The sequence below is a fragment of the Lepus europaeus genome, chromosome 10, assembly GCF_033115175.1.
Source record: "Lepus europaeus isolate LE1 chromosome 10, mLepTim1.pri, whole genome shotgun sequence".
Classification (NCBI taxonomy): domain Eukaryota; kingdom Metazoa; phylum Chordata; class Mammalia; order Lagomorpha; family Leporidae; genus Lepus; species Lepus europaeus.
Window position 1 is genome coordinate 111,808,019 of NC_084836.1, and position 18,987 is coordinate 111,827,005.

Sequence of the window (18,987 nt, forward strand, 5' to 3'; positions counted from 1 at the left end):
TTGCCGGTAAGCGCAGGTCCTCGGGACAGCCTGCTGCTTCCTTCCCGGTCCTCAGTGTTGTCATCCATATAACGGGAGCAGTGGCGAACCGCACGTGGAAGAGCTTTCAGGCTCAAGTTACCCCAGACTGTAACCACAAGAAGCAAACATTGGGAACCGAGACTGAAAACAAAGCCCACGTTTATCCCCTCGTGGATTCCCCAACGTCATTCCCTCGGCCTCGGCCGCCCTCCTCATTTTCAAGACTGTCCTCTAGGGGGCACGCAAGCGCCGCGGCTCTCGTTCCTCACTTCCGTTCGCCTTCACTCTTCGTGGTGCGCATGCGCACCACCCGTTCCGCGCAGCCCACTCACTCCAGGTGGTTTGGGCAAAGGTTGCACCCACTACGCCTGCGCAAGGTCAGCCCCGCCCCTCCGCCGCTGTCCCCGGAAACGCTTCCTCCCCACGCAGCCGCTGCGGCCCCTCGGGTAGCCGGAGCTTTGCCTCTCTAGGCCTGTGAGGCCTCTCCTCCATGGTCCTGTCTGTCAGCGCGGGGCCAGGAGCCTGCGGCTGAGGCCCGGCCACTCTCGGACGCGTCGATCTTCGAGTCCGTCGCCGGTGAGTGGAGCCCAGAGGAGCTGGTGGACGGGCCGGGGCCGAGCAGCCGGCGGGGTGAGTGGGATTTCCCCGCACTCAGGGAAGGGGTCTGTCCGCCCCGCCCTGCCCCGGGGTCCCGGGTCCTCCTCCGGGGCCGGCTGGCTGAGGCCCGCCCCGTGTCTCCGCAGGTGCGGGGCGGCCGGGGGCCCCATGGCGAGGCGGCGCTGACCGAGGCCTGGGCGGCGACCCGGCCCCGCGGGCGGGCATGGCGGGCCAGTTCCGCAGCTACGTGTGGGACCCGTTGCTGATCCTGTCGCAGATCGTCCTCATGCAGACGGTGTACTACGGCTCGCTGGGCCTGTGGCTGGCGCTGGTGGACGGGCTCGTGCGAAGCAGCCCTTCGCTGGACCAGATGTTCGACGCCGAGGTAGGGTCTGCGGGCAGACGCGGGTGGGGGTCTCAGCCTGTCGGAGTCAGCTTTGTGGTCCGGCGCCACTGGGCCCTGGGCTCCGCCACCTGCTTCGCTGCGTGACCCCGAGGAAGGGGGGGCCCACTTGGTACCAGAGCGAGAAGCTGGACAGGCGTGGGTCCAGGCGACGCTGCCGCATCTGCTTCCGGAGACCGGGGGTAGTGGCTTAACTTGGATCGTGGCCTTTGGGGTCAGGCGGGCCTCTGTGTAAGCTAAACTTACTAATCCGTGACCTGGGACAGGTGGCATCACCTCTGTGCGCCCTGTTCCCTTCTGCAGCTTCTTGGACTGGAGGCGCGAGAGCTTGCTGGGTCGGAGAGGCAGCTGTGGTGCGTGGTGAGGGGCCCAGCTCCGGGAGCCGGGAGCCCTTGGTAGCCCTCGGGGAAGTTGTCATCCCAAAGAGATGCCAGTGAGACGCGTGATCGTGGCTTTGCTGGGCTTTTGTAAGGATAACGCGGGGTCATGGCTTGGCAGAGGCCTTTCTCTGTGAGCTGGAAGTGTGGACAGATGTTTGGTTCTGGGTCGTTTTGGGGCAGGGGTGGTAGACTGCAGCCTGGCCGGGTGCCAAGTGGCTTCTTAGGAGCTTCTGTCCTGAGGAGGGCGCGTGGGGACCCTGGACTTTGTTGAAAAGCCATCTGCTACACAGTCTGAGTCCCAGGCTAGAGGTGAGCACGCCTTTCCTTAAAGCAGGAGGTAGGAAAGATTTCCGGCTACAGCCACTCAGCTTTGCATCCATAGCCAGTATGTGAGTGAGCAGGTGCGACTGTGTTTCGGTCAAACCTTATTTGCAATAATGGGTGCCTGGCCTATGGGGCCATGGTTTTCTGAAGTCTGTTCTAGACCTGTCTCTTGCTGTTTGTTTACTGTGTCACTTTGGGCGACAACTTCTCTGAGCTTTTATGCCCTTGTTTGTGAAAGGAGAACGCTAACCTGTCCACCTGCTGTGAGGATGGAGTAAGATACCGTAATGGATGTGTGTGGAAGCACCTGGTGAGAATCGGGCTGCTGGACAGCCCAAGAGAGGTGTTGTCTTGTGTGCCCTTGCTTACAAGGCCTGCTGGGATCCTGGAGCCCGGGGCTCTCCTGGGCACATCTGCAGTGTCTTTCCGTTTGTGATTCCCCTCAGATCCTGGGCTTTTCCACCCCTCCAGGCCGGCTCTCCATGATGTCCTTCATCCTGAACGCCCTCACCTGGTGAGTATCACCAGTTTTGCTCTCAGCTTTTGGGGTCTTAGCACTAGGACTAGCTCCCTCAGTGTGCACAGGAGACGGACTGGCACTTGTTCCCAGGGAGCAGTGGGCTGAAGTGGCTGGCAGAGGCTGATTCCGGGCCTGGCTCTCTCCTGGGCTCCTTCCTTTGCTGTTTTGACTTAGCTGGAAACTTCTAAGGTCACCGTGTGTGCTGCCAGCAGGACAGCTCCCGCGTGAGCTCCCTTCTCTGCTCTGGAGCAGGTAGAGGGAAGGACTAGACCATCAGGAGAAATGTTTCTATTTTGGTCTGGGTGTCATCGACGGGCCAAGTTATTTCCCGCCCCTCTGGGTCTGCAATTCCACATCTGTACACAGAGGGTGGACTGGGCACCTCTGGGGCCACTGTCCACCGTTGCCTGTCTCTTGAGAGGGGCTTTAGCGTGGGCGAACAAGCTCTCAGGCCCCAGTGGCAAACTTACGTGGCTTTGAGTCTCGTCTTTCCTATCTGTCTAGCGACTGGGCAGGCTCACCTAGCTAAGCCCCAGGTTCCTCGTCACCAAAAGGGGCAAATAGTCTTACCTCTGTCAGAGTCGTGAGGCTGACGTGCGCTACTTCACAGGAAGTGCTGAAAACAATGCCTTGTCCTTACTCCGGAGTTTGAAAACTGCTGGACTGACTTGGACCTAAATTTGCCTCCCAGATGTGCTCTGAGTGGCTTATACAGGTATTCGCCCAAGCTTAGTGTTTAAAACATTTTTGTTCAATTGAAAGTATATTTTATATAAAAATCCAGGTTGCTGGCTTATCTTGAATAATGGGAAGATAGATTGATTTCAAGCCAAACATCTAGCATGATAAGATTTGCCTAGGTACAAGTTAGGTGTTGTTTTCACTTTAGATAGAACATGTTTGCTTTCAGGGTGCCACAGTCCCCACCAATCCCTAAGATCCCCCCAAGTGACAATTGCCATTAAGCATCAAGTTTATGCTTTCATTTTCTGCTCTTCCTTCGGACTCACTTTTGATAGTACCTGCCAGGTTCCTCTAGGTGTCTGATAGTATAACCCTTGCCTCACCCTTATCTCCTTCTCTTGTGACCACAATGTTCTTATCCTAAGTGTCCCCACCCCCAAGTAGCCTCATCTAAGGCCAGGACGACCCATGACGACTCGCTGCTGTCCTTTCCCCACAGCGCCCTGGGCTTGCTGTACTTCATCCGGCGAGGGAAGCAGTGTCTGGATTTCACGGTCACTGTCCATTTCTTTCACCTCCTGGGCTGCTGGTTCTACAGCTCCCGGTTCCCCTCGGCGCTGAGCTGGTGGCTGGTCCAGGCTGTGTGCATTGCGCTCATGGCTGTCATCGGGGAGTACCTGTGCATGCGGACGGAGCTCAAGGAGATACCCCTCAACTCAGCCCCTAAATCCAATGTCTAGGAGCAGGCCCTGTGGACAACCCTGCTGGAACACCTTGAGGCGCTCAGACCCTCCAGATGAGGTCCAGCCCAGGTCTCAGAAGATCCCTGGAAATGTGAAGTCTGTTGGTGTGAGAGAGGGGTGAGGCCCCGGCACGAAGGCAGGGAGCAGTCAGGATCAGAGCCGCACGAAGGGCCTCCATCTACGGAGCCTTGGTGTCTGGGAGGTCAGGAAGGGGACCTCCCTGAGGATCATAACAGAATTGAAACCGTGTCACTCTTGAGCCATCATACCTGTCACCAGCCTGTTATTCTAAAACGAGAACCGACAAATCAAGGATATCTGATTGGAGCAAACCACTCTTCTAGTCGTGTGTCTCAGCTCCCCAGACAGCTGCTGCCTTGGTCTCACTGCTGAGCCACAGGGACCGTGCTGGAGAAGCCCATGGTTTCTGGATCCGCAGCTGCGGAGAGATGGAGGTGCAGCGCACGAGGCCGCTGGCCGGGAGAGCGTGGCTGATGGAGGCATCGAGCACAAGGAGAACGCACAACCTGTGACCTGTTGCACACACGTGTGTGTGCGCCCACGAACCCATGACCGACTTCCTCCAGTTCCCTCCACCGAGTCCCCACCCTGGTCCCAGCTCTCAACATGGCAGCCCAAAGGACCCCAAGAAAAGTCCCAGCATCGCCCCCAGCCTAACTCTCATAACGAGTTCCCGCCAGCCCCCACTGGCGCTCTGTTCTGGCAGGAGCTCCATTTTCTTGCCTGATTTGGAATTCTGCGGTGAGAAGGGTGTGATCTGTTGCCCAGAGACAAGCAGCCCAGCCTTCCAGCCTGGGCCACACTGATAACGCTGACGGAGATAGGAGTTTGCTGCTAAGATTTTCCTTTGGGACAGAGTTTCCTCTGTGAGGGGCTTGTGGCTGGCCTTCCTATGTACATAAATGCAGTATTTTCCACGGTTCTACCTTTACTTTATAATGCCATGGTTGGGGTGGAGAGAGATTAACACAGCCAGCAAGGGAGCCATCAAGAACTGTAGGCTTCTCCCATCCTGGGCCCCATCTGCTTCAAATGCTAAGGGCAGGGACCCCCTGTGTCCCATCCCCTCTCCCTGCAGGTGCCTCAGCCCTGCCTCCGGTGAGCTGCCGTGAGCCTTGGGATTGCATCCTGCTCCCTGTGGTTTCTGGTCTAGACGCACTTCTGCGTTGAAACATCAGCGTTGCTCTTTGGTTTCTCTGGAGCTTGCCCAAGAAGCTGTCCATTTGCAGCTTCAGAGTGAGGGGTGGGCCCTCCTGGCAAGTCTTTCTAGGCTCCTGGCTCTCAGTCCTGAAGAGCAGGGGGCTGAGGCTGGCCAGGTGAAAGGTTAAAGAGTGAAAGCGCCTGGCAGACCTGGGACAGCACTGGGGTGAGGCACCTCGGTCACTCCGCGTGGTCTGGGACGCTGATCCCGGCTGACGGGTCCGGGAGCTGAGACCAGCTGGGGTGACTTGGCCTTGGGTGCTGGGTCCCCCCGCCCCCCGGCCACTGTGCACTGCACAGATGGGTGACTGGTGTCACTCTGAAAGGCATCAGGACCACGTGTGGCTGCTGCCCTGTGACCAGCTGTGGCTGAAACCCCTCTTTGGGATTTTCCTCAAGGGCTTGTGCCCACTTCTCTACGTGTCTTCTGCAGTGACAGATCTCTGTCTCTTGAGTGCTAATTCGTTTTTGGAAACCACCAAAAAGGGGAGCCAATTTTTAAACAAGTAACATAGCGACTGACCTGACACTTGGGGCTAAAAATGCATGCCCATCGTGGGCTGCTTATGATTTCCCTGTATGATAAGGGCAGTTTCTAGAGGTGAGTCCCGGAGAGGATGGCAAGGACAGAGACACGTCCTGTCATTTTATTAACAAATGACATCTGTCAATAAGTATCGGCAGTGGCTAAGGGCTCTATGTCTGCCCTGTCCCGCGGTCATCACACAGCCTTCTGAAGTAGGGAGCTGCACCTTCCATGTGTTGCAGGTCAGGAAGCTGTAAGGGGCTTACCCAGAGCTGCCTGTGCGGAGCTGGCAGGCCCAGGGTTTGTGCTCTGGTAGCGATACCAATAAGCTCATCCTGAAGGGGTCCTTAGTTAAGTTTTCGATTGATTAAGCAGCCCGTCGGACCTCAGGTCTTCTCATCCTGCCGTACTTGTTTTGTTTGAAATACTGAAGATGAATAGTGCTTTATAAAGTTACTGTGTTTCCAAGAAAAACTGTTAGTACATGAAATATGTCTAGACTTCCTAGCGACTGTAGGAATGAAGAAAATGTCTTTACTTCCTAAGGATAAAGGGTGGGGCCTGCATCAGGAAGTTGCTGCAGCCTCCTGCTAAGTGGGCGTAGTTTTTGACTTCCTAGGGTCTGAAGTCTGGCCCTCCCTCCATCCCATTCTCACGTGAACCCTGTGAAAAGCTGAGACTGCTGGGTAGCTGGTGCTCAGGGTGGCTTACAACCCTGAAGGAGGAGGAGAAAGGGGTCCCTGGCAAAGAGCAACTCTGACTCTTGGCTCCGTCTAGGCAGCTCTGTCCAAATCCGGAGCACGTGGAGGCCAGGATGGCAGCCAGCAGACGTTGGGGGTCCCCTTCAGTCCGGGAGGGCTGGTAACCCAAGCACGTTCCCCTGGAAGCTGTTTCGTGGGCTCCTTCCTCGGTGACTCCCGGCCAGGGTGGCTTGCCTCTGGCAGCCCCCGAGCAGAGCCTGTGCACAGGTGTGGAACATTCCCTGGTACCCGCAGCCCAGAAGCCACCGACTTGGGGCAGGAGCGGTCGTCTGTGGAGAGTAAAAGCCAAGGTCTTGGGACTTTTCCGTAGGAAAGTAGTAAAGGGTGGTGAGCAAGCCCCGGGGCCAGGGAGCTGAAGGTTTGAGGTCTGGCCTGCCACTCCCGGAGCGTAGGGCTGAGTCCCAGGGTCCCCAGTACCTGCTGTGAAAACCTGGGTGAGCTGCTCCAGCTCCCCTGTCCAACGAGGTGTCCCGTGTGAAGCACCTAGCACACTTCCTGGCCTGTAGGCTGTGACCCAGAACTCAGAACGCGTAGAGTTCTTGGGCTGGTGCCTCTGCCGCTGCTCCCCGTGCTCTGAGCCTTGGCGTCTTCTAATGTTAGGTCGCCTGGGGTCTGGGTGCTTGGTACTGAGCTCCTGTCTGCTCTGCACCACAGCTGACCCCTGCGTCTTCCCATGCAACCCAGTGAGGTCAGGATTTTACTGAGCCGGGAAGAGGAGCCTCAGGTTGGAGGGACTGAACAAGGGGAGCAGAGGGGTGGAGGGCCCCCAGTTGTGCCAGTCTGGCCACGGTCCACCCCATTCCAGCCTCCACGCGGGGCTCCCGTGAAAACTAGTGCAGCCCACACCCCCAAAGAGTGATTTTTGTTGGGAGTGCAATGCCCTGACACAGGATCGAAGTGTAGGCAAAGCCGATGGAACAGAAGTGCTTGAGAAAGAAGGCAGAGGCCCACTTCCGTTCTGAGGTTGATGGGGTGGATGGTGCCCGGCCGGCAAAGCCACGTGGAGGCCACTCAGGGTGTGGGCCAGAGGCCAAGCTGGGCAGGAAGACAGATGGAGGTGGAGGTCACGGGGCAGAGACTGTATGGGAAGTGGGCGTGCACCGTAGGCCGCAGCATGGTGGTGAGCTAGCGAGCACATGGCACACACCGCAGGCTGGTGCCGGAGCACACAGGTGGCGGGAGGTGGGGGGCACGCAGCAGAGGCGCCCAGCAGAGACTGAGGATTAGCCGGCTTGGAGCAGTCCCCACGCCGAGGCTGGGCCAGCCGGCAGTGCCCAGTGTCAGTGCCCAGCACTCAAGGGGAGACCTGCCCTGTGTTCTCCCTGTCTCCTAGACTGGGCCCTTGGGTCACTGCCCGGCTTCCCTCCGGGAAGGCCGTGGCCCCTCGCTGACGGCGCTGCTCTCCGGGGCCGCCTACCCCGCGCAGACTGCCTCTGCAGAGTGTGGAGAATTAGACTTACTCCGGAGAAAGGGTTCCCTCTCCCGACTGACTGCTGCTCAGGGCCCTGTGGCTCGGGTGAGGGTGGATGCCCATTACCAAGCCCCGCCTGGCCCTGTGTGTCTGACCTGTGACTCAGGCCGTGCACCCGTGGAGGCCTGGATGACGCCCGTTTGACAGCAGGGGCGCTGATCACCTCGGCACCACGCTGATGCACACGGCCGGCCTGTGAGCGCTGGGCAGCCTCTCCTCCCGGCCTTGTTCTTTTGTTGGGACAGTGGAATGGGGAGCGGCAGACGCCAGTTGGAGTTCGTACCCCTGTCTCTTCTGGACGAGCGAGCCTGGGCAAGGCGCTGTGCGTGTCCGTGGCTCTGGGCAAGGCGCTGTGCGTGTCCGTGGCTCGCAGAGCCGTCCTGAGGCCCCTTGCGCCCCCTCCGCTGACCTCACAGAGGAAAATGCAGCGCCGGTGGGGGAGGGGTGCAGCTCGCAGTGGACGGGAGTGGGGCGAGGCTGAAGTCCCGGCCCGCACACTCCCTCCCCTCCTCTGTCCTTCCCAGCCCCGGACAGACAGGTAGAGCTCACAGCAGTGTTCTGCAGTGCCCTGTGGGAGATTTTATTTGCAGACGGGAGACTTGTCCTGCCCCTCCCTCCCGTGCAGCCAACGGCGGGCGAGATCTCCACCCTCTCACACCTCGCTCTGGCGCCCACGCTGGATCACACCACCTGCGTGCAGAGACCTCAGTGTTAGGCGCCAAGGCCGCCTCCAGGGGGCACTGTCGGCCGGCGAGAGGCGCCGTGACGGCCGGCGGGTTGGAGGTGCTGGTTTTGCGGAAGGGGACCGCCGAGCCAGCCACCCCCTTCCTTTCACGGACACGCAGTGCTCCCACGGTGGGGCTGGAGTATTTTTTTTTTTTTTTGTTCACAGTAAATCTTATTTGAGGCATGCATGAGTCCAATATACATGGAGAGCAGATTTGGTCCAAGGGGGTGGAATGCCTCAAAGCCCCAGCTGGCACTAACCCACTCTCATGTTTGTTCCTAAACCCGCTTGCTTAACCTCTGGCTGTGAGAGTCAGAGGCGGGGCAGTTCTGGTTCCTCCCGAGCCATGAGACAATCCACCTGCGAACCCACACTTCCAGGGCCCCTCCTCCCCCAGAGCCCCTAGTGGCATCCGGAGGGGCCTCGTGGCCTTGGTCAGTGGCTTCTCCCTCCCTCTGGGCCCGAAGGTGGGACCTCCCAGCACTGCCAGTCACAGCTCTGCAGAACTCCGGATGTCGAACCCCACGACTTCAGGGCCTGCACCTCCCGATGGCCCGGCAGCGGCTCACCCACCTTGCGCGGATGGCCCCTGGGGTGCTCAAGTGATGCCGAGCAGAGGCGGGTGCAGCAGCGCTTGACCCAGCGCAGAGTGGAGGCCCTGCACATGACCCGGGGCCCTGGCAGGCGGATCCGTGTGGGCAGCCCCTCAAACCAGTCGCCCTGGTGGGCTGCACCCAGCTGCCTCGTCTCCTCCCAGGGAGTTCTGTGGTAGGTCTTGACGAAGTTGGCTTGGGGGCCCACAGCGGGTAGTTGCGTCCCCCAGGCACCAGGGCTCGTGCCGTGGCCCCTGGATGTCCTTGGGGCCTCAGGCTCCGCCTGCCCTTCCTTCCATGTCACTGCTGCACATGACCCCTTTTCCGTGTTCTTCGTCCCTGATGCCACCTCGGACTCCCACTCTGGGGGCTGCGTCTCCTGAGATTCCGCACTGGACTCGAATTGCTTGGACTCCAGATTCTTGTCAAGGCACTTAGCTGCCTGCAGCTCCTCAGTATTTTGTTTTTCTGTGTTGCTGACTTTGTTGTCCCTGGCAGGGAGAGGACAGGCGGTCAGTGGAAGTGGACAGAGGCCCTGGTCCTCCTGCCCAGGCCCGAGTTTGCGGCTTTGCAGCCAGCACAGGGAGCCTATTAGGATAGTGAGAGAGAGCCTGAAAAGAAAGTTCTCTACTGCCCGGCAGTGGGGTGTGGGCTAAGTAGTGGCAGAGAGAGGTGAGAGGTTTGGCTGGTGACAGGTGTGACCCACTATAAGGACGCATAGGAATATGAGGGCGGCTTCAAAAAGTTATGGAAAGATAGAATTAAATGGCTGGCGCCACGGCTCAATTGGCTAATCCTCCGCCTTGCAGCGCCGGCACACCGGGTTCTAGTCCCGGTTAGGGTGCCGGATTCTGTCCCGGTTGCCCCTCTTCCAGGCCAGCTCTCTGCTATGGCCCGGGAAGGCAGTGGAGGATGGCCCAAGTGCTTGGGCCCTGCACCCGCATGGGAGACCAGGAGAAGCACCTGGCTCCTGCCATTGGATCAGCGCGATGCGCTGGCTGCTGCGGCCATTGGAGGGTGAACCAACGGCAAAAAGGAAGACCTTTCTCTCTGTTTCTCTTTCTCTCACTATCCACTCTGCCTGTCAAAAAGAAAAAAGAAGAAGAAGAAGAAAAACAAAAAAGATAATGCAGGTTTTCCCGTGAGCTTTTTGAAGTGCTCTGTGTATGGTCCACGTCTGCGCCTAGGTTAGGGGTCTGTCTCTCTGGAGTTCAGCTGAGGGAATGAACAGCCTGGTGTTGTTTCAGATTGTGTTCCCAGGTATTGCAAGTACCCTGCATGGGTGGTTCTGGTGGGGGAGTGGGGGCAGGATAAGGGCAGGACACCACCCCTCCTCAGTACAGTTGGAGCTTGGGGGTACACATTTGAGGGAAGTTCCACTGACCTAAAAAAAAAAAAACAAAGGTGGAAAGCCTTGGGACTATGTGATCCCAGTCCTTTGGCTCCATCTTTCTGGGCTGCCCAATCAGAGAGATGGAGACATTGCGTGCTGGAAGGAGACAGCCTCTAAGGGCGTCTGATCAACTGCAGAAGCCTGTAGTGGCTACACTGCCCTGGCTGAGCGTGTGAGGAGGGCGAGGCCTTGGGCTCAAGATCACAACACTTCTGCAGTGGAGCCACAGGGCAGCTTACGGAGCGCGGGCTTTGGAGTCAGCAGATGGGCTCAGATTCTTCTACCCCTCACTGCCTGTGCAACAGGGCAAGAACTCTGACTGTTAGAGTTTTTGTTTCATTGTCTGTAAGGCTGGGATTGTCCTGTCTACCCAACAGGATTGTGGTGAATAATGAAATTGTGAGACGTGTGATTGCAAAGTGCTTAAAGCACAGGAGGTGGCATTGAGCAGGTGCCCAGCGAACGGTAGCTTTCTGACTGTTCTGATGGGAACTCCTATTCTGATGGGACTCGGCGATACGGCCTCGTCCCCAGATTTCAGGGGCCAGTCTGCAGGTGCGTCTCTGGTTGTGACGGCTTGGGAGGGAGAGGGAGGGGACTGAGCCCCCTCGGTGCCCGATGGTGGGCTGGCCCATAGTTGAATGATTATGACCATTGTTACGACCACAGCAGTGGCCTCGGATCCCAAGTCTGCCACTTCATAGTTCAGTTAACTGGGATAAGTCTCTTCACCCTCTGAGCCTTAGCCCCCATCAGGAAGGTAGGGCTGACAAGTAACCTTTGCCTGTGACGATCAGACCCATTCTGTAAGTCCCTTAGCCAGAGCTCCGTCCCTGGGAGACAGCTGTCGGGCTCCCCAGGGAGCGACAGGCGGCCAGGCTCACCTGGAGGCCATGTGGAGGATCTTTGGAACGCTGAGCAGTGAATTCCAACACCTCTTGGCCAGGTTATGCAGCTCCAGGATCCGGTGGTTTGAGCTCTTGAGTATCTTCAGGAGCGACAAGTTCCTCAACACCTGCCAGGGGTTGAGAAACCAGAAAAATAGAAGCTTCAGCTCTCCTGGCTCAACTCGGCTCCTGGCTGCACCTGCAGACCCCTCCTGGGTCACGCAGCCTGGCACGGGGGAGCAGCGCGGTGTGGGCACACGGGCCCCCCCGAGCTGGGGCCAAAGGGGGACGTCTCACCATTTTAAGTCGGTTCCGCTTGATTATTTTGTTGATAGGCTGTCTTATCTTGTTCTGCAGTTTCTCATCTTGTGTCTGCAGAACAGAGAGAGAGAGAGAGAGCGAGCGCGCGCGCAGGAGCTAACACAGGAGGACTTCCCCAGTGCCTCCACTGCACCTGTCCATTTGGCTGAGCAGTTTGACCTACCCGAGACTGGGAGTTTGACACCTTGGTTTTGGGGGCAGAGCTGGAGAGACCATTTTAACTCTCCCCTCTCCCTTCACCCTTCCCCCTCTCTCCCCTGTCCTTGGTATGGATGGACTCTCTGTTTAGGCCCCTTGTAGGGGGCTCACCTCCCACCCCCCCGTCGAGGGCTCTGGTCCAAAGTCCGACCTGGAAAACCACTCTACTCTGGGGCCTCTTCTTTGCTGGTGGGCTCATGCTGGGGCTGTGAGGCTCCAAGACAGATGGAGCAAGACTGTACCAAGTATATCTAGCACCCTGCCCCTCTCAGCACAGCCAGCACTCAGGCGGGGCATTGGATGTGACTGCTAGAGCTCCCAGGCCGGAGGGCTGTGACGTCACTGAAATGTGTGACAGGGCCAGGGTCGGAGGCTCAGAAGGAAGTCCCCGTCTGTGAGGACACACAGTAGATGACAACAGCAGCACACTCAGCAGACGTTGTCACAGCCTCCCTGTGAAGTAAGCGGTGGCCCCTGTTTTTCAATGAGAAAGCCAAGCTTCAAAGAAGTTGAATAGTTTACTCAAGGTCACCTAGCTGGGTGATGGTGGAGCTGGACATCTAACAAAGGTTTGAAGCCAGGGGGTCCCTCACTGTGCTCACTGGTGTTACGTAGATTGATTGCATACCTGCTATAGGCCAGGTGTTTTTTTTTTTTTTTTCGTTTTAAAAAGATTTATTTATTTTAAAGGCAGAGTTACAGAATGTGAGAGAGAGATTGTCCATCCTCTGACTCATCCCCCGAATGGCCACACTGGCTAGAGCCGGAACAGTCTGAAGTCAGGAGCCAAGAGCTTCTTCTGGGTCCCCCACATGGTTGCAGGAGCCCAAGCACTTGGGCCATCTTCCTCTGCTTTCCCAGGCACATTAGCAGGGAGCTGGATCAGAAGTAGAGCAGCCAGGACTCGAACTGGTATCCATATTGGATGCCAACAGCACTGGCTCTGCACCAGGTACTTTTCTAAGCATTGGGAGAAAATTCTCCCCTTGGGGAGCTTACAGTCTAGTGGAGGGGAAACAAAGCCATGTGCCTAATTGTTGAACAGTTGGCTCTCTGGAATGAAGTGTGTATGTGTGGGCGTGCAAGTGCTGTACATCTTAATTATAGACATCTACAAATAATTAAACTCCACAATACTCTTTACTGTCAATTTTATTATCCAATTCATATAGTATGATTTTCTTGAATTTTTCCCTCACTCTCCTATCCATGGCTTCCAACCTGTGGTTTTAATGGATAAACAAATGTAGCATATACCAACAGGAGCGTTGGTATCTCATTTACATTAAAGAGTAAGAAACGAAACAGTAAAGGTGTTGGAGTTTTACTCGTTCCTCAGTGACCTGAGTGAGTTCCTGCTGAACTGGATCATAGGTTTTGGATGTCGGAAGTATATTTTCTCAGGTTTTTATTTTTGTGCTTTACAATGTCATGGCTATAGACTATATCTGTTTACATTTCATCTGCATTTATTAACGTTTCTTCTAGTAGTTCTTAAGCCTAGACATGGCTAAGTGGATTTCTAATGTAAAGAGCCAGGTAGTAAATACGTTAGACTTTGCAGGCTGTAAGGCCGCCACAAAACACGCCAAACACTGGAGTTCAGAGAAGGGTTTATTGTCGGGTGGGGGAAGCCTGATGGGCCCTGGGGAGAGGATGAGAGAGTAAGAGAGTGTACAAGAGAGAGATATCAAGAGAGAGCATGTGCTTGGGAACAGGTCCTGGTAAACCTTTGTAGGGATGTGGGCAGGGTAGTAGGAGCAACACATCCCATTGGGTGTAGGGGGAACGAACACCGGTGGCTGGGCCATCTGGTCACCTGGCTTCCAGCAATGGTGGTGGGGCCTAGAGCCTAGGATGGTGTCTGGGGCATAGATGGCGCCACAGATAACACTGCACCATTTTACTAACCCAGGCCACATAGTTCTACCTAGTCAGCTGTGCCGTTGCAGTGTGAAAGCAGGCACAGGTAATAGGTAAATGAATGGGCAATGGCAGTGTGACAATAAAACTTTATTTACAAGACTAGTTGGTGGGCTGGATATTGTGCATGGCCAACCAAGGGTACAGGCAATCAACAAAAAAATAAATTAAACCCAATTTGTCATGTTTGTTTGTTTCTCTGATGTGAATACTCCTACCACAGATTTCAGCCAAGCAGTTGATGTCACCAAACTCAAAGTTGGGTAGAAATGCACAGTAGCTACCCTAACCCTAACCCCAGTCCTAATCCTAACCCCAGTCCTAGCCCTAACCCTAACCCTAACCCTAACCCTAGCCCTAACCCTAACCCCAGTCCTAGCCCTAACCCTAACCCTAGCCCTAACCCTAACCCTAACCCTAGCCCTAACCCCAGCCCTAGCCCTAACCCTAACCCTAGCCCTAGCCCTAACCCTAACCCATGCCTTTATAGTATATATTTCTACTGTACAGATAAGCAGATATAAAAAATCTCAAGAAGATACAGTTAATAAAAGGTAACAAAAAACTTAGAAAGTGGTAAGTTTGAACATTTTCATCTTTGTTTTTAGCATTCAGTTGTAAAATTCTTTACAGATTTCTACAGGCCTTTTTTTCCCCCCAAGACTTATTTATTTACACAGAGAGGAGAGGCAGAGAGAGAGAAAAGTCTTCCATCTGCTGGTTCACTCCCCAGTTGGCCACAACAACTGGAGCTGAGAGCCGAAGCCAGGAGCTGCTTCCGCATCTCCCATAGGTGCAGGGGCCCAAGGACTTGGGCCATCTTCTACTGCTTTCCCAGGCCACAGCAGAGAGCTGGATTGGAAGTGGAGCAGCCAGGTCTTGAACTGGTGTCCATATGGGATGCTGACACTGCAGGTGGCAGCTTTACCACCACAGCGCCGGCCCAGTTGTAAATTTCACAAGTGAAGTTTTGATGTTAAGCTGTGCTTCACAGTAGCTTTGATGAGCCCTTGTGAGCGAGCTGCAGCACACCACCGCCAGCTCGGGTGGAAATTTCTTGGAGAAAAGACTGCAGGGTGAAGTGGACAGGGAAGGCGCAGGCAGTGGGTCTGCTCTACAGAAGAAAGCACGGGCTAGAGGCATCCCAGTGGGTTGGGGACAGAGCTTTGCAGGGACACTGGCTGCTCCAAATGCCTAGTGCTCAGCTCTCTGCTTCCCTGCCGCCTGACGAGCTGGTGAAACGCAGGCACCCCCCAGTCAGAACAGCAGCTGATGCCCAGGCAGGCGTGGGAGCCACTCCGCCCCACACCGCACCTGGCGGGAGTGTGTGGGTGCACGGGGACTGCTTAGCGCCCGCTTTGAGGGTGCTGGACCAAGCCTCTCCTGTGGAGCCGCTTTTCCCATGGAAATGTCTTCTATTATGAGAGTGAAAGCGATGGCTGTGGAGGCGGGGTCTGGGGAGTGGCTGTGACAGGTTAAATTGGCTCAGGGACCAAAGCAAGAGGGTGATTGCGAGGGAAGATGTCAAAGATGCTCCTTGCCTTCTCTCCCTCCTGTCCACTGCAGTACAGCTCGGCCTCTGCCTGCTCAGCCCCCCCTTTCCTAGCTGGCACAATTTCAGCTCTCATCAGCTGGGTTCTGCTGGACAGAGACTGCTCGGAGGCCCTGGTGCCTGCAGCTACATCAGGGTCATCTGCACCTGCCACTCAGCCTCTGGGCGCCAAGGGCTGAGGACCCTGGTGTGCCAGGTACCACAGACAGCAACACTGCAGGCAGAACATGCCTCCCTTCAAGTTCACGGCCAAGAGGAGAGGTACCACTAGAATGTGGGCTCCTCGGGAGAACATGTTTTTTGTTTTATTTATTAATAACCTCCCAGAGCCTAGAATAGTGCCTAGCGGATAACTGGTGTTTGATAAGGATTTTCTGGAAAATGAATGATAAAGGTAATCTGCAAGGCACAGAGGAGGAGCTCCTGATCCAGCTGGGGAGGCAGGGAAGCCTTCCTGGAGGTGGTGCTGAGGATGGAGGATGAGTGGCACTAGGCCAGGCAAAGGTCTCATGTGGTGGACAAGGAACTCCCCAAAGAGGGGATGTAACGAGTGGAAAGGGGCTGAGAGTGGCCAGGGTTGGCCCTGGAGACAGTTCTTAGAGTGCGAAGAGCTTGGAACCAGGCTGAGGAGCTGGGAGTTTGTCCTAAGGGTCTAGGGAGCTCTGGAAGGGCTCCCTCGACTGAGATAGGGAGGCTGGATTCTGTGCTGGGAGCCCGCTGGCTGCCCCTGCTGTTCTCTTCTAGTCTGTACTTTTTTTTATGTTTATGTATTTTTATAAGATTCCCCCCCCCCAGCAGTTTTAGGCTCACAACAAAATTGATGGAAGGTACAGAGATTTCCCATCTATCCCCTGCCCCTGTCTCTGCATAGCCACTCCCCCTATTAACATCCCCGAGAGAGATGGATTTGTTACAACTGATGGACTTACACAGACGTATGGTCATCACTCAGAGTCCACAGTTTGCCTTAGGATTCCCTCTTGGGGTCGTATATTCTGTGGATTTGGATAATTGTACAGTGACGTATGTTCACCTTGTAGTATTTTCCAGAATAGTTTCACTGCCCTGTAAGCCCTGTGCTCTATCTGTTCACGCCTCCGTCCTCACTAACCCCTGGCAACCACTGCTGCTCACTGCCTCCGCAGTGTTGCCTTTTCCACAACGTCGTATAGTTGGAGTGATGCAGTATATAGCCTTTTGGAGTTGCATTCTTTCTCCTAGTAATATACATTTAATTTTCCTCTATGTCTTTTCATAGCTTGATCACACATTTTTCTTAACGCCGAATAGTATTCTGTTGTCTAGACTTAGGTTTATCTGTTCACCTACTAAAGAATGTCTTGATTGATTCTACACTTTGGAAATTATGAATAAAGTTGCCATAAACATCTGTGTGCAATTTTTTACAAGAACATAAATTTTCAGCTCCTTTGGATAAATACCCAGGAGTGCTGTTGCTGGGTCATAGCGTTCGCTCTTCCTAAGTGGCTGTACCTAGACCATACTTTTTGCTCCTCACTTGCTTCCCTGCCTTCTGAAGCTGTGACCACCTAAGTAGATCACCCCTAAAGGGGCCAGGGAGAGCCTCGCCACCAGACTTTGTACAGCAGCCATAGCCAACAAAGCAGTTTTTCCAAATCCAGTCTTGTTTGGTCCTTTCATTTACCAGCGGAAAACCAACACTCATGGGAAGAGAGACTTGGCCAGTGACACAGAGCTAGTAAGCCTTGTGGGCTAAATCCGAGACCCTTGAGTGAGAGACCTCCATTCTTTTTAATTGTAAAGTGCACATAACAACATTTATCATCTTAACCATTTTAAAAATGTTTTAAGGAAGAAACACACGCACACACACACACATGCACACACACGCACACTCACACACATGCACACACACGTGCACACACACATGGAGAAGGCTTGCTCCCATCTGCTGGTTCATTCTCCCATGCTTGCAGTGGTCAGGAGCTGAAATGTAATTTACGGCTCCCGTGTCAGTGGCAGGCACTCAATTACTTAAGCCACCACCAGGGTCTGCATTGGCAGGAAGCTGGATTCAGGAGCCAGGAATGAAACCCAGGTCCTCGAGATTTATTTATTTGAAAGAGTTACACCGAGGGAGCGAGGGAGAGAGAGAGAGAGAGAGAGAGAGAGAGAGAGAGAATGAATGAATGAATTTCCCATCTGCTGCTCCACTCCCTAAATGGCTGCAATGACCAGGACTGGGCCAGGCTGAAGCCAGGAGCCTGGAATTCCATCCAGGTCTCCCACAGGGGTGGCAGGGGCCCAAGTTCTTAGGCCATCTTCTGCTATTTTCCCAGGCAGATTAGCAGGGAGCTGGATTGGAAGTGGAGCAGCCAGGTCTTGAACCAGTGCCCATGTGGGATGCCAGTGTTGCAGACAGCTGTTTAAACCACTGCACCACAACGCCGACCCCTCTAGAACTTTCTTCATCTTGTGAAACTGAAACTCTGTTCTCATTAAACAGTGATCCACTGTCTCTCTCTCCCTTCAGTCCCTGGCAACCACTATTCTGCGTTCTGTGAATTTGACTACTCTAGGTACAGCATGTAAGTGGAATTGTAGAGTGTTTGTGTCTTAGTGACTGGCTTGTTTTATTTACACAGTGTCCTGAAACTTCATGCATGTTGTAGTAAATGCCAGAATTTTTTTTTAAAGATTTTATTTATTTATTTGAAAGTCAGAGTTACACAGAGAGGAGAGGCAGAGAGAGAGAGAGAGAGAGAGAGAGAGAAGTCTTCCATCTGCTAGTTCACTCCCCAGTTGGCTGCAACAGCTGGAGCTGCGCTGATCCAAAGCCAGGAGCCAGGAGCTTCTTCCAGGTGTCTCATGTGGGTGCAGGGGCCCAAGGACTTGGGCCGTCTTTACTGCTTTCCCAGGCCATAGCAGAGAGCTGGATCAGAAGAGGAGCAGCCAGGACTAGAACTGGCATGGGATGCCGGCACTTCAGGCCAGGGCATTAACCTGCTGTGCCACAGCCCCGGCCCCCAGAATTTCTTTTTAAAGAATGAATGATATTCTATTGCATGGGTACCATATTTTGTCTATTCATTTATCAGTTGTTGGACAGTTGAGTTGTCCCTATCTTTTGACTGTTGTGAGTAATACTGCTGTCATTGTGAGTGTACAAATATCTCCAGACTGCTTTCAGTCTTCTTGTATATAATGAAGGGTCTTCAAAAAGTGAATGGGAAGGCCGGCGCCGTGTCTCAACAGGCTAATCCTCCGCCTTGTGGTGCCGGCACACCAGGTTCTAGTCCCGGTAGGGGCGCCGGGTTCTATCCCGGTTGCCCCTCTTCCAGGCCAGCTCTCTGCTATGGCCCGGGAAGGCAGTGGAGGATGGCCCAAGTGCTTGGGCCCTGCACCCGCATGGGAGACCAGGAGAAGCACCTGGCTCCTGGCTTAGGATCAGCATGATGAGCCAGCCGCAGCGGCCATTGGAGGGTGGACCAACGGCAAAAGGAAGACCTTTCTCTCTGTCTCTCTCTCACTATCCACTCTGCCTGTCAAAAAAAAAAAAAAAAAAAAAAGTGAATGGGAAGTGTATATTATGGAAGAGCTATGCAAGGAATTCAAAAAACATTTGCACCAAAACAAACATTTTAATTGTTTTCCACAGACTTTTTTAAGTATCCTTGTATACCAGCAGTGGAATTGCTGGACCACATGGTGATTCTATTTAAAATTTTTTTTAAAAGATTTATTTAGTTATTTGAAAACC

The 18,987-nt window shown here is 54.6% G+C and overlaps 2 protein-coding genes across 5 annotated transcripts; one reads left to right on the forward strand and one right to left on the reverse strand.

Moving 5' to 3' along the window:
• The first annotated feature begins 392 nt into the window (after positions 1 to 392).
• On the forward strand, positions 393 to 5,908 carry SYS1 (SYS1 golgi trafficking protein). 4 transcript variants are annotated; one of them, XM_062204260.1, is made up of 4 exons: positions 393 to 651; positions 765 to 1,003; positions 2,172 to 2,239; positions 3,429 to 5,908. In XM_062204260.1, exons 2-4 carry the CDS (start codon positions 842 to 844, stop codon positions 3,667 to 3,669), a joined length of 471 nt encoding a protein of 156 aa, XP_062060244.1. In that variant the 5' UTR covers positions 393 to 651; positions 765 to 841; the 3' UTR covers positions 3,670 to 5,908. The 4 variants fall into 4 exon arrangements, with proteins under 4 accessions (XP_062060244.1, XP_062060245.1, XP_062060246.1 ...); XM_062204261.1 differs by having other exon boundaries at positions 393 to 597; XM_062204262.1 differs by having other exon boundaries at positions 398 to 651; positions 896 to 1,003.
• Positions 5,909 to 8,303: 2,395 nt separating this feature from the next.
• Positions 8,304 to 11,969, reverse strand: TP53TG5 (TP53 target 5). The gene is made up of 5 exons (XM_062202564.1): positions 11,922 to 11,969; positions 11,549 to 11,623; positions 11,249 to 11,379; positions 8,900 to 9,462; positions 8,304 to 8,341 (listed from the first exon to the last, which is right to left on the reverse strand). Exons 1-5 carry the CDS (start codon positions 11,967 to 11,969, stop codon positions 8,304 to 8,306), a joined length of 855 nt encoding a protein of 284 aa, XP_062058548.1.
• Between the last annotated feature and the right edge of the window lie 7,018 nt (positions 11,970 to 18,987).

Coding starts and splice junctions, on each gene's coding strand:
- SYS1 (XM_062204260.1), top strand. CDS start 842: ATGGCGGGCCAGTTCCGCAGCTACGTGTGGGACCCGTTGCTGATCCTG. Junction 1,004..2,171: donor ACCAGATGTTCGACGCCGAG/GTAGGGTCTGCG, acceptor GATTCCCCTCAG/ATCCTGGGCTTTTCCACCCC. Junction 2,240..3,428: donor ATCCTGAACGCCCTCACCTG/GTGAGTATCACC, acceptor CTTTCCCCACAG/CGCCCTGGGCTTGCTGTACT.
- TP53TG5 (XM_062202564.1), bottom strand. CDS start 11,969: ATGAGCCCACCAGCAAAGAAGAGGCCCCAGAGTAGAGTGGTTTTCCAG. Junction 11,624..11,921: donor AGAGTAGAGTGGTTTTCCAG/GTCGGACTTTGG, acceptor TCTGTTCTGCAG/ACACAAGATGAGAAACTGCA. Junction 8,342..8,899: donor GCAGGCCCTGAAGTCGTGGG/GTTCGACATCCG, acceptor CTCTGCACGCAG/GTGGTGTGATCCAGCGTGGG.